Raw genomic sequence first — 14,376 nt, 5'->3', positions numbered from 1 at the left:
AGTGGAGACCAAAATGCAGAGAAAAAATGTGTGGACTGGACCTGGACTGGACCACTGTCTAAATCCTGATGACTGATCCTGATGTGTCTTACCCAGGAGTTTTTGTAACAGGACTGTGTGACAATACTGGGCTGCGAAGTGTAGCATGTGTTCGATGCTGAGGTAGGGGAGGGCAGGTCACTGTTGTGAGTCTGAGACCATACAAAGTCAAACTCTGTCTGCATCTCTGCACGCTGCTTCCCCCTCTGAATGATCTAAAGAGAAAGAGAAAATGAAAGACAGAAATACCCTTTCCTTTGAAGTATTTATTAATTGTACAATGATTTTAAATGGTTCTTTTTTGAAACAAGAATAAATGCATACGTTCACTTACTTTTTGAACAATCGTGGTTGCAAGTTCCTCTACAAGCTCCTCTCTATGATCACGCAGATATCGAGCCTCATTCTGCTTTTCCTAAAGAATGAAAAAGGATGGAGAAGAAATTATAAGCAACTGGCTGGTAAAATGACAATTCAAGCACTGAAAGTGTGCAGGGCCGTATTCTATTCCTAAGGATTATTATATATTTTTCAAGGTTTGGGGGGGGCTTTTGGGCCCTTAACATGCTCAAAGACTCATGAAATTTGGCACATACATCAGAGAGACATGGGTGTGCTCTGTAGCACCCCCTTTTACATGGTACAAAACCTTGGTGCATGAATCGTACACACTCATACATATATGTACACATTGTTTGCATCGACCTGAGCAACTTTCACGCTGACAATCATTACATCACCCAATAGGATGTCGACCATTTTGGATTTTGTGAAATGCGCATTTGGTGAATACTCCTCTTAGGGGATTCATGTGATTGTCACCAAACTTGGTCAACATAATGGCAAGACATTGAGAATGCAAAATTGCAAAGGGATTTTTTAAATCTCGAACAGTTTCACCATGGCAAGGCAATAAATTTATGGTGAAAAAAGGGAAACAGGCAGTGTCTTGTATCTGCTGAGCACATTGAGTGATTTAGGTGAAACATGAGCTGTATGTATGGTACTGGGAGATGATCACATGGAGGTGCATACTGTGAGTCGTGGTCATAGCGCCATCAACTGGCAGCAGGAGGTGTATAACAGGCTTTTAGATAGTCTACTTATATTTATATTGATATTTTAATCGTTTCAAACTTGCTCTGGATTTTCGATATCTTAATTAGTGTTGCCATGGTAATAAATCACACATTAATACTATTTTCTGGTGTTTTTGAGGTTCTTAGCATGCTTAAAATTTTTTCAGAATCGTTAGGCGTTAGTAGTAGGCAAAAGCTAAAACATGGGCATGGAGGGGGGCTCTGTAGCGCCCCCTTTTGTCTAAACTGGTGGGGTCAGTTTTACCTACAGTCACCAAAGTCAGTACATATACATTGCTGCTTGCAGCTATATACAGTGGGGGAAATAAGTATCTAACGCATCAACATTTTTTAAAGTAAATATATTTCCAATGAGGTTATTTTCACCAGACTTTGGTATTAACTCAAGAAATCTGCAAATATAATGAAATCCAAACAATAAAGTCCATAAATGAAGTTATGTGTAATCAAGAGAAATGAGGAATGAATTTTAGGGGGCTTTTGGGGCCCTTAACATGCTCAAAATCCCATGACATTTGGCACACACATCAGAGTCGTCTGCCATTAGGTCCGGGCAAAGAGCAGCACATGGGTGTTGTGGGGGGCTCTGTAGAGCTCCCAATTAGACAGTACAAAACCTTGGGGCATAAATTGTATATACTTGTACGTATATGTATGAAACTCCATACACATGTTCTCATCGACCCAAACAACTTTCCAACCTATACATCCACCTATTCATTCTTTCATTCACTCATTCATTAATGTATAGATCTTTTTATTTTATCCAGTGCTGCAGTGCACACAATGTACCCCATCTTACTTTCAGTTGAACTTATAGTTGATATTAACTTTAAATATAGCTGCAAGCATCCTTTTGCAATTTTACATCAGCCATGTCTCTACATTATTCTGACCAGGTCTGAAGAGGTTCGAGTAAATATATAACACTATTTAACAGCCTGTTTCAAGTGATACACTTAAAACACCTGCAAGCTGGTGATCCTATGACCGTAACTCACAATAGCCAGAGCCATGTGATCAGCCCCTGTGACCAAACATACAGCAGAAGTTTCATCTAAACCACTCATTGCATGCAGAATATATGAGACACTTCTGTTTTCCCTTTTTTGCCATAAATTTATTGCTTCGCCATGGCGAAAACGTTCAAGCTATCAAAAATCCCTTCGGAATTTAGCATCTTCAATGGCTTGGCATAATTTTGTTCATGCTTGGTGACAATCACATGAATTGCCTAGGAGGAGTATTTAAATGTTCAGAGCCTGCAATAAAAAAAACCCTCCACATTAAATCCAAAACTTCCTGTTGGGCAGAGCTAATGAGTGTCATTTTGAAAGTTGTCCGGTATGAAGAGAACAATATATGTACCGAGTTTGGTGACTATAGGTAAAACTGACCACACCACTTTAGTCAAAAGGGGGCGCTACTCCTAATGGCTGACAACTCTGATGTGTGCTGACGTTCATAAAATTTTATACATGCTAATGGCATCAAAAACACCAGAAACGTGCATTATTGTTTGATGCGTTACCATGGCAACAATATTTAATATCAAAAATCCTTTAATAATTTTACATCAGCCATGTCTTGACATTATTCTGAGTTTCATACATATACATACAAGTATGTAAGATTTATGCCCCATGGTTTTGTAACTTGTAAAAGGGGGCACTACAGAGCAACCCCACACTGTGCATGTGCTACGCTTTGTGGGGGCCTAACGGCCGACGCTGATGTTTGTGCCAAATTTCATGAGGTTTTTGAGCATGATAAGGGACGTAAAAGCCCCCAAACTTTGAAAAAAAAAAATCCTTAGGAAAACAATAGTTGCAAGCAGCAATAGTGGATTCAGCCTCAAGATTGTGGACCATTTCAAAATTGACATGGTAGAGAAAGGTATCCCACAGATACAACATTTCAACGCATTTGGATCAATAGTAGATTTTAAGTTCATTTTGTAATACAGATAGTTGATGCTTTTTACTTTGTTCCATAAATGAAATCATTTCATTTCTCTTGACAATTTACTCTTACATTGCTTGTGAAACTGAAAAGAAATACAAAAACGCTTATTTAACATACATTAGTCAGTAAAAGCAATTCAGTTTACAATGCAATCTTTTAAGATATGCACTATCATGGCAGACTTTATTGGTGCCACATAATGGAGGCTGAGACGGAAGCAAGTGCAGGTATGGCAGTGTAATGAAACAACAAGTCCAACGGATCGGGCAGAAATCAATAAACAAAGACAGGCAGAGGTCAGGCAATCAGGCAAACAGTCCAAACAAGGCAAGACAAAAAGACGAGGTCAAAAACAAGAACAAGGTCGAAACCAAAATATACAAACACGGTATCAAGGCTTGGTAATGACAGAGACAGAAGGCAACTGAGTGTATACTTCGCAAAGAGTGAATGCATAGAAGGTCCTTTTAAACTTTGGTTGTGATTGAGCTGTGACTTGGATGCAGGTGTGCGTGATTAGAATGAAGGTGACTGTTCTGGGAATTGCGGTCCATGGAGGCCATATTTGTAGGCCGCAGTGCAGGATGGGAAATGTAGTCACTGGTTTTCTGTGATATGACAGTGGGTCCCAATGGCTTTGTTGTTCCCCATGAGAAATAAGGCATGTATACCAATTTTCAGATATTTTGGACTTATGTGGCAGAGGGAAAATCATACAGAATTTAGGTCTGGCCTGTAGAGCCATCTTTGGGCTCATGTAGGCCATTTGTAGTGTGGGAGTTACTACCCTGTAGTATTAATATGCAAAATTTCAAAACTTTTTACCATTCAGATCTTGAGTTATTGGGCACTTGAGGGAGATAGAATATTAATAAATATAGCTGCAAGATGCAATGGAGGATTCCTCCTCAATATTGCAGACTATTTAAAAAATAAAATGGTAGAGAAATGTATCCCACAGACACAACATTTCAATGCATTTGGATGGCGTATTTTAAGTTCATTTTTGTAGTTTTCCACAAATAATCATTGTAGAGAAAAATCAGGAGTCTGAGAATTTTGGAGAATTACTTTGTGCTGATACAACACTATTTTAACATTATTTTGAATTTATTCCTGCTGGTATAATATTAATTTGATTTACTTTGTGCTGCTATAACCCTATATGGCAACACTGAGAACACATAATACAAGTAGACTTTTTTCCTGAACAATATGAATCAACAATCCGAATATGATGTCGATCTGATGAAATCTCCAGGAGGAGTTCGTTAAAGTACGAGGCCTGGAAATGGCAAATAACAGAGCAAAATTTAAGAGAAAAATCAAAATGGCTGACTTCCTATTGAGTTTAGGGCATGGGTTCAAGAGAAGTTTTTGTTTTGGCATCTTACACATGTTTACGACGCGAATGCCTTAAAATCACATGAATGCATGAAAAGAAATTAAATAAAAATAATAATAAACATGCCGAAAACAATTTACACAAGTTTTTGATTTGATGCAGGTCTGATGTGTGTGCCAAGTTCATGAGTTTTCACATATGACAAATGCCTAAAAATGGATGAATATGTTAAAAATAAAAAAATTATACTATATATAGCTGCAAGCAGCGATGACAACCCCAAGCCTCGGCGCCACCGCCACCTGAGGTCAACTGTGCATGGCGGACAATGTGCATTTAAAGTGGGGAAATGGAAAAGAACTATGTCAAAATCATTTGAATACACCATATTTACTGCAGTCAGTTGGTGCCACTATGGCCATGAACCCCAACAGTCACATCAATGAGATCATTGAAATTTAGATAAATTTCCGCCTTGCGCGTGTGACCGGTATCTAGCGCTTATGTGAAATCATGCCTCTACTTACAGGCCTGCCATGATCAGGTGACGTGGTAATTAAGTGCGTCGCATGATATATATATATATGGCACCTGTGAACCACGCCGCCAGCCTTATTATCTTCAGCGAGACTGCATGTCTGTTGTTCGTGTGACAAAAACCGCTTCATTTCTACTCTGTATTTTCTCAAAATCTCTAAACTTTTCTATCCCTTTTTTAGAGAAAAAGAAAAGAAAAGAGAGGGAAATAATGAGCGAGAAAGAATTCAGTAAGTGTGTTACGGCTTGCTCCCGTTTCATAACGGGAGGAGACGGACGCGCTTCCTGTGTGAAGTGTTTGGGCGTGGAGCATGTGACAGCAGCCCTCGAGGGGTCTGACTGTCAGCATTGTGAACATTTCATGTGAACAGAACATGTAAACATTAGGCAGCTCCGCTCTCTTCTCATCCGAAGGGAGTTGGGTTTCAGAGCCTCGCGGCTCTGGGCCGGCCACTGCCGAGGCAGCCAGCCGGTTAATGTCTATCTCTTTGCTCTGTCTTCCGGGTCCGGCTCTCCGCCTGACTTTGGAGCTCGCGTCGCGACTCCTCCTTCCGCTATGGAAAGCCAAAACACCCTCGCTGACTCCGAGGTGCCATTGCACCAAAAACCAACAGCAGCTCTCAAGCATATAAAGAGCTGCAATTACTAGGGCAGTTGAAAAGTTGAATATAGACTGGCCCCGGGGAAGAGGACGTGGCTCGTAGCAGGCTGGATGAGCGCTTCCTCTCCAGTGAAAATAAATATAAAGCTGTTATGCTAAATGTAACGTCAAAGTTCTCTTTGAAAGGGAACTATGTTGTCAGTTCTCTACATATGAACTGATTCTATGCCTTTATTTTGTTATTCAAACTTATAGAAAAAGACAAGGCCTAAGAGATTTCTTAACCTTTAATGCAGGCCAAAGCACAGCAATGAAAGGGTTAAACTCTAAACGATCAAAAGTGTAACTGACACACACACACACACACACACACACACACACACACACACACACAGAGAAAGAAAGAGAGAGAGACAGACAGAGTGAGAGCACAGACTGCTTTACCATGCTGACTGTTTACCAGTTGAGCCAGAAGATTCAACAACATTTTAAACCAAAAGAAATTCTATACTGTGACAGAAATTAGACATGGATTATGTCTAAATATACATCCAAATGCAATACCTACTAAAAGTTATTATACCTGAAAACAGTATTCTCAGCAACAAGTTTTCTGAACCCTGTTTAAAAATATGCCTATGTTATCTAGTGGTTACATTGTGTATATACTTTGATTTTAGTCATTTCTTTCTTTCAAATGGATAGCACTAATATGCCTATTTTTAATTTACACATAATTCTTGGATTGAAAAAATAGAATACAATGTATTTATTTCTAATATATGTTATGTATTATTTTATATACACATACATGTTGTATAATTTATTGTTTAGAATATATGAGACACTTCCTGTTTCCCCTTTTGTCATTATTGTAAACTCTCGCCATGGCAACACCGTTCAAGATTCCGTTCACAATTTAGCATCTTCAGTGTATTGGCATCATGTGGAAAGTGTTTGGTGTGAATCATATAAACCCCCTAGGAGGGGTACTTAAAAATTCAGAGACTGATTTTTTTTAAAAACCCACATTCAAACCAAAATAGCTGACTTCCTGTTGGTCAGAGCTAATTATTGTAAATTAGAAAGTTGTCCGGCATTATGAGAACAAAATATGTACAGACTGTGGTGACTGTAGGTAAAACTGACCCCACAACTTTAGTCAAAATGGGGTGCTACAGAGCCCCTCCTCCATGCCCATGTCTAACTCTGACGTGTGTGCCGACTTTCATGAAATTTTAAGCATGCTAAAAGGCTCAAAAACACCAGCAAAGAGTATTTGTTTGATATCTTACCATGGCAACACTATTTAAGATATCAAAAGTCCTTTAACAATTTTAGATCAGCCATGTCTTGACATTATTCTGACCAAGTTCAAAGCGTTTCGGGTAAATATGAGAAGACTTTTAAAGTTTGTTTTAAGTTACGCACTTCCTGCTGCCAGTTGGTGGCACTATGACTGTGACTCACAGTAGTCACGTCCATGTGATCAGCCCCTGTAACCAAACATAGAGCTCAAGTTTGATCTAAATCATCATTGCATGCAGATGATGAGTCCCTTCCTGTTTCCCTTTTTTGCCATAAATGTATTGCCTCGCCATGGTGAAACCGTCTGAGATATCAAAAATACTTTCGGAGTTTAGCATCTTCAATGTCTTGGCATAATTTTTATCTATGTTTTATGACAATCACATGAATCCTCTAGGAGAGTATTTAAAAATGCAGAGCCTGCAGTGGCCTAGTGGCTGACAACTCTGACGTGTGCCAAATTTCAGTTTTTGAGCATGTTAAGAGCCCCAAAAGCCCCTGAAATTAAAAATAAATAAATAAATAAATAATCCTTAGGAAAACAATAGGGCCCTGCACACTTTCAGTGCTTGGGCCCTAATCATCTTTACGAAAACAATAGGTCCCTGTGCACTTTCAGTGCTTGGGCCCTAAATAATGAATGGATGGATGAATGAGTTGCTTTATAGGACAGTGGATGGATGGAGGTATGTGATAGGTGACTGAATGACAAATTTGATTAGTTGATGAGTGGATGGATGATGGTTGAACACTGTAGGAACTGATCTTTTGAATTAATGGTGGATGGATCACTGGATGAGTAGGTTAATGTGTGGATATATGAATATGTGGACTGATGGATGGAAGGATAGATAGATAGATAGATAGATAGATGGAGAGGTGGATGGAGGGATGAGTGGATCTATAAGAGGAATGAGCAGAAAAGACGAACCAGACTGTCCCTGTAGCCCTCTGCTTTAGTGATCGCTTCCTCTATGGCCTCTTCAGCAACACGTAGGGCAACAGTGAGAGTCTCTGCTATGCTGTGACCTACACACACACACACACACACACACACACACACACAGTCACATGCACACAAACACACACACACACACACACACATGCACAGATGCATGCATGCACACACACACACACACACACACACACACACACACACTGCATGAATTTCAATAAATCAAATTTAAATAAGTGAAATGATATGTGGCACAACTGGACTGTACCTTTTGATTCTACAAACACACTTACACTGATCAGCCATAACATTAAAACCACCGATAGGTGATGTGAATAACATTGATTATCTTGTTACAATGGCATCTGTCAAGGGGCGGGATGTATTAGGCAGCAAGTGAACAGTCAGTTCACTCAAAGCTGATGTGTTGGAAGCAGGAAAACAGGCAAGCATAAGGATCTGAGTGATAAGTGCAAAATTGTGATGGCTAGACAACTGGGTCAAAGCATCTACAAAATGACAAGTCTAGTGGAGTGTTCTCCAGTGCAGTGGTTAGTACCTACCAAAGGTGGTCCAAGGAAGAACAACCAGTGAACTGGTGAGAGGGTTGTGAGTATCCAAGGCTCATTGATGTGTGTGGGGAGCAAAGGCTAGGAGGTCTGGTCTGATCCCACAGAAGAGCCACGGTAGCACAAATTGCTGAAAAAGTTAATGCTGGCTATGATAGAAAGGTGTCAGAACACACAGTGCATCACAGCTTGTTGTGTATGGGGCTGTGTAGCTGCAGACCGGTCAGAGTGCCCATGCTGACCCCTGTCCACAGCCGAAAGTGGCTACAATGGGCACGTTAGTACCAGAATTGGACCATGGAGAAGAATGTGGAGTCTGATGAATCACATTTTCTTTTACATCATGTGGATGACCAGGTAAATGTGCATCACTTACCTGGGGAAGAGATGGCACCAGGATGCTCTATGGGAAGGACGTAAGCCGGTGGAAGCAGTGTGATACTCTGGGTAATGTTCTGCTGGGAAACTTGGGTCCTGGCATTTGTGTGGATGTTACTTTGACACAAACCAGCTGCCTAAATATTGTTGCAGACCAAGTACACCTTTTGTGTATTCCCTAATGACAGTGACCTATTCAGTAGGATAATGTGGCCTGCCACACTACAAACATAGTTCAGGAATGGTTTGAGGAACATGACAAAGAGTTCAAGGTGTTGACTTGGCCTCCAAAATGCCCCAGATCTCAATCCAATCAAGAATCTCTGGGATGTGCTAGACAAACAAGTCCGATCCATGGAGGCCCAACCTTGCAATTTACAGGACATCAAGGATCTGCAGCTAATGGCTTGGTGCCAGATACAACAGCAAGTCAGGGTCAGAACTGTTTTGGTGCCACAAGTGGGACCTACACAATATTAGGCAGGGGGTTTTAATGTTATTGCTGATCGGTGTATAAAGAGTTCATATTATATGGAGATTGGAAGCTGACAAAAGTATTTGAATGAGTTTCATATATTTAAAATTGTGGTGCTTGGAAGTGAATTTCTATATATCTGCATAAATATGACCTAAAACATCATCAGTTTTTCACACAAGTCCTAAAAGTAGACCAAGAGAACCCAATTAAACAAATGAGACAAAATAGTATACTTTGTCATTTATTTATTAAGGAAAATGATCCAATATTACATATCTTTGAGTGGCAAAATTATGTGAACCTCTAGGTTTAGCAGTTAATTTGAAGGTAAAATTAGAGTCAGGTGTTTTCAATCAGTGAGATGACAATCAGGTGTGAGTGAGCGCCCTGTTTTCTTGAAAGAACAGGGACCTATCAAAGTCTGATCTTCACAAGATATTTTTGTGGAAGTGTTTCATGGCATGAACAAAGGAGATTTCTCAGAACCTCAAAGAGTTTTTGATGCTCATCAGGCTGGAAAAGTTGACAAAATCATCTCTACCACCAATCCACAGTCAGACAGATTGTGTATAAATGGAGGAAATTCAACACCATTGTTACCCTCCCCAGAAGTGGGCTACCAACAAAGATCGGGGTGTCGAGTCAAAAAAATGTTTTGCCATGCTGCTCGTACTGAATTAAAGCATCAGTACACCAGTGAAAGATTTAAATGAAGCTGAGTTGACAAAAAGTATATATTGGACAGAAAAATATTTGTAGAGTAGTACGTTTCATATCCAGTTAATGTTAATGAGTTAATATCATAAAAAAAACTGGTATAGATTACCAGTTTGATGTTCAATGATGAAGTAGAAATGCTTTTGTTTGTGGTGAGTGAATGTGAGACTAACAGGAGGTTTTTTAGAATTCAGTCAATGTTAATATAAATTAATAATATTCAATAAGTTAAGAAATCTTACTTTAATCTTCAGAATTTAGTTCATGTGTTAATGTTAATTAGAGTAATGTGTTTTCTGTTTGAGACCAGTTACTGTGAAACAACTTGCTGAAATGGAGAGAATAAAGTTTTTATTCGCATTTCTTTCAGAATTGTGGAATTAATTATTCATTTAAAAGAAGGCATAAAAGGCAGAACTATCGGTATCGGCCGATATCACTCTGAATAATCGGTTATCGGTATCAGCTGAAAAATTTAGCATCGGTGCATCTCTATTTGTCACAGTGTTTGAAACCTTTTTCGTGATCTCTATTATGCCTTAGCCTGCCAAGCTAATATATGTATATGTTTGTGTATGTGTGTGTTTATATGTATATATATTGAAGTATATTGTTTGGAAAAACTGTTGGTCAGTTTGCTAGCATACATTACACAAACATTACACAGTACACAGTACGGTACACTTTAGAGCTTACTTTCACTTTGCTTGGAGAATGCCGAGTCACTGCCACACACACTGCCATCATTATCATTGCTGCCTTCAGGGGCACTCACCTCTGGATAAACATGGACAGAGAGAGAGGAGACAGTCTCAGAGGGTGACAAAGAGTATTAAAAATGTCACTAAGTTTTATTTTGTGTAGTATTAACACCAGCATATTGCTAATGGTTGTGTGTAAGCCAATTTTTTTCTTACACAAGTGCTTACTCTACTGCAGAGGTCAGGAAACTTTTCAGCTGGAAGATACATAATGGCCAAAAAAAAGTTTTTTTTCTTTAAAGATCCAGAGAAAAGTTGACATATTTTTGATGTTTTTATATACTACTTCTTCTTCTTCTTCTTCTTCTTCTTCTTATTATTATTATTAGTTATTATCTTTACTATTATTGCATAATTATAAAAAGCCGTAACGTAATAAAGGTCATTGCACATTTTGCGTGTTCTTCACCTAATAGGTCTGCAGGTGGCACTTTGACTTGATTTAATTCAATACAAGATGCAGTACATAAGTAAGAGTAAATTGAACACTGCTTACCATTAATATGAGTTCCAAATATGCAAATTTGTCTGTCCATTCTTTCTGGAAAGAAGGATACTTGTCGTCTTTGTTTCTTTTAGTCATTTCACCTTTGTTAAAAAACTGAAAACAGACTGGCTATGTAGTTTTCAACTGATTTATGAATTAGACCAGGAAATTACCGCTCAAATGAAATTTGAGCTTGCTGTGCCACATCACAATTGGTTGGTGTATACATGACAAACCGTCATCGATTATGAATTATGTAATATTTTAAAATATGTAGAGTTTTAACTGAATTGATACACTAGCTTTCGTCATTGTTTTTATTGTTGCCATAGGAAATCACTGAAAGAGCCACACATGGCTCGCGAGCCAGAGGTTCCCGACCCCTGCTGTACTGCTTCACGGTACTCCTTCTTAACACAAACACAGCTCAGGAGCAGGCAAAATCCTTTCCTATTTCTTACAACCCTCTTTTGAGGATGTTCAACCCCACAGAAACATAAATCTAAAATATAAATACTGACTGAATTATTTTATTGGTAACAAATAAAAAATTACTAAATGTTGGCATAGGTAGAGATGATCAAATATTTATGTCACGGATGGGAATCAAACACCAGGTGTGGTGCTGAAATCCTAGCTCTCTAACCACTTCAGAGAGACACTGGAAACAGGATTTTGAGAAATATATACAATCTTTACTTAATGTCTTCATAAGGGAGCACAAAAAAAGCATCCAATGCAGGGCTGTAGCAGGTAGCTACAAACGTAATCAGGGGTGAAACACAGGACAGCTGAAAACAATGGTGACACACATACGGGAAACAACCAATGACAGTACAGGGGCGGAGACAGGACATAAACCACAACAAAAGCACGTATCCAAAGTAAACAAAGTCAATGTCAATGAAGACCCAAAAGCATCGGGCTCGTGCAACAAGCTCGCGCCTCGGGTTTCCGAGCACGCTGCAATACTGCAGCGCTGCTTGAGGGGAAATTGGGACAAAATGTGTGCCTCGTATGTCTGTTGCAGTAATTAAGGAATTTAATATCATGAGTTATTATGAAACAAATCATGGGCATTGCAAAAAATATTCAGAGGATGAGAGGGCAGAGAAACTGAAGCAGCTATAAGCTATCCTGTCAGAAGCAGGGTAATTTATCAGAGGACATGAGGCACAGTACTTTTCTAGAACTTATACATGGTAATGCTTCAAACCAATAAGCATGGAAAACCTGTCGTGAATTCTTGAAAGGGGCGTTGACTAAACTGGTCAATGTTATTTCTTCTGAAAAAAAGCACAAATTTATGAATACCATCTTGTGCGTCACAACTACAGCTGTCAGGTGATATCCTGCTGAAGTTATTCCGCTAAAATTAAATTGACTATATTGGAGCTTTAAAATAATATTTTGGTAACTTGTATTTTGATGTGTCTAATCTGGACCCTCTTGGAAAAGGTTTGGACACCGCTGCCACAATGCATCCATAATTGTTAGATTACTGGAAGTAAGTGAATATTATCTGGAATGAGGTGAAGGGCACATTTCCGGGTAGAATTGCACCTCAGACTACAAACATGGACTCAGTGGACTACAACAGCCACACACCACACTCATTGTCATGTTCAGTCACCCAATTTCTGATTACACATACCTGGACTCTTACCACCACACCCTATATAAGCACACTCATCAAACACTCACTCGAAATATTTGTTCAGCTCTGTGTATACAACTGACATATTGTACCATTCACTGCAACTGTCACCTTCTGTCATCTTACACTGTTTAGTAAATAAATACCTCCATTTTTATGGCACTGAGCCAGATTAAGATTGTTAATTGAATAAAATGTATTTTTATTAAATAAAAATAAGTTTGTTTTTCATAGAAAAAGCTTTCTTCATATTGACCCACATATTAATACTGTGCACATGTGTGTGTAGAAATAGCCTACCTTGCAACTCTGATAATGCTCCTCTCTCAATGATGTGCTTCCTATAGAGGGTCTTGAGGACTTTAGCACTGCCGAACCTCTTAAAGCGACTCTTGACGTTGTTATAATACCACTCCAAAGACTGGGCCCTCAGGAGTCTGTACACACACATACACACACACACACACACACACACACACACACACACACACACGCGCGTGCACACACACACGCGCACACACACATAAGTAGGGGGGAACAAAAAGCATTATACCATTAACAGATTCAGGTAAACAGGAATCAAATTGGTAGTTTGGGGTTTTCTCTAAAGTTAGCATTTCACTAACAGCTCACAGTTTCATCTGGACTTTAAGTAACCAGTGACTCCACCAAGTGGAATTGGTCCCCAGATATCAAATACAATTAAACTTTTTATGTTAATAATTCTTTTCTAGTTTTTGTAGAGTTCGACATTAATCAGACTGTACTATTCCATATTTTCTTTCCAAACAGAGACTGAAAGCTGATGAAATAAAGTTCCGTGGTCTACCATATGCTTGATTTGAATATAGCTAATTCACAGTAAACAATACCCAGAACTAAGGACATATAATGAACTGATTATGGATCTATTAACACCATCCTCACAGCCTTCTTTGCTCATATTTACCAAGGGTGCCAATATTATTAGAGGACACTGTATGTATTTATGTTTGTGAGAGCATTGGAGCGTGGTGCTAAAATCACTGAGAAGTGAAAGAGAATAAAAAGAAAAATAATTAGCTCCCTTTTGAGTTGTCCCAAGCCTGCCTCCCGTCTCCTAATTTCCTGTCAAAACCGAGGGAATGCTATAAAATAAAAGCATTTTTTAAATTTGCAGCTGTAATAATTCCAACTATTTGAATCAATAATAATCCCATTTTTATAAATCAACAGCAAATCCATGACCAAATTTAGGTTTGTTTCTTTTGCCATTGTAACATGAAATATATTTTCTGTTTGTAGTGAACACATGAACACAAGCAGACATCAAGATGTGATGTGATTATGCTGTCAGTTTCTAATTATGGTAGGAATATGGCGGTATATGGTCTTATTTACAGCTTCTAATATCGTAACCAGTTGGTGAACTCGTTTGGTTGAACATTTCTGTTTAAAAAATCCTGATCTGAATAATTTCCTTTAGACTTTTAAAGATCT

The 14,376-nt window shown here is 38.8% G+C and overlaps 1 protein-coding gene across 2 annotated transcripts in view; it reads right to left on the bottom strand.

Annotated features, from left to right (window-relative positions):
- The window catches only part of myripb (myosin VIIA and Rab interacting protein b), an 83,440-nt gene that overhangs the window by 27,750 nt on the left and 41,314 nt on the right, over nucleotides 1-14,376 (bottom strand). For both annotated transcript variants that reach the window (XM_053611462.1, XM_053611463.1), the window contains exons 4-8: nucleotides 13,198-13,334; nucleotides 10,689-10,769; nucleotides 7,827-7,924; nucleotides 374-454; nucleotides 93-254 (exon numbers count right to left, since the gene is read on the bottom strand). In XM_053611462.1, the coding sequence (XP_053467437.1) occupies nucleotides 93-254; nucleotides 374-454; nucleotides 7,827-7,924; nucleotides 10,689-10,769; nucleotides 13,198-13,334 (559 nt within the window). The remainder of the gene's footprint in view (nucleotides 1-92; nucleotides 255-373; nucleotides 455-7,826; nucleotides 7,925-10,688; nucleotides 10,770-13,197; nucleotides 13,335-14,376) is intronic.

This window comes from Ictalurus furcatus, chromosome 23, assembly GCF_023375685.1.
Source record: "Ictalurus furcatus strain D&B chromosome 23, Billie_1.0, whole genome shotgun sequence".
In the NCBI taxonomy this organism is placed as follows: domain Eukaryota; kingdom Metazoa; phylum Chordata; class Actinopteri; order Siluriformes; family Ictaluridae; genus Ictalurus; species Ictalurus furcatus.
This window is presented reverse-complemented; position numbering and strand designations above follow the sequence as displayed.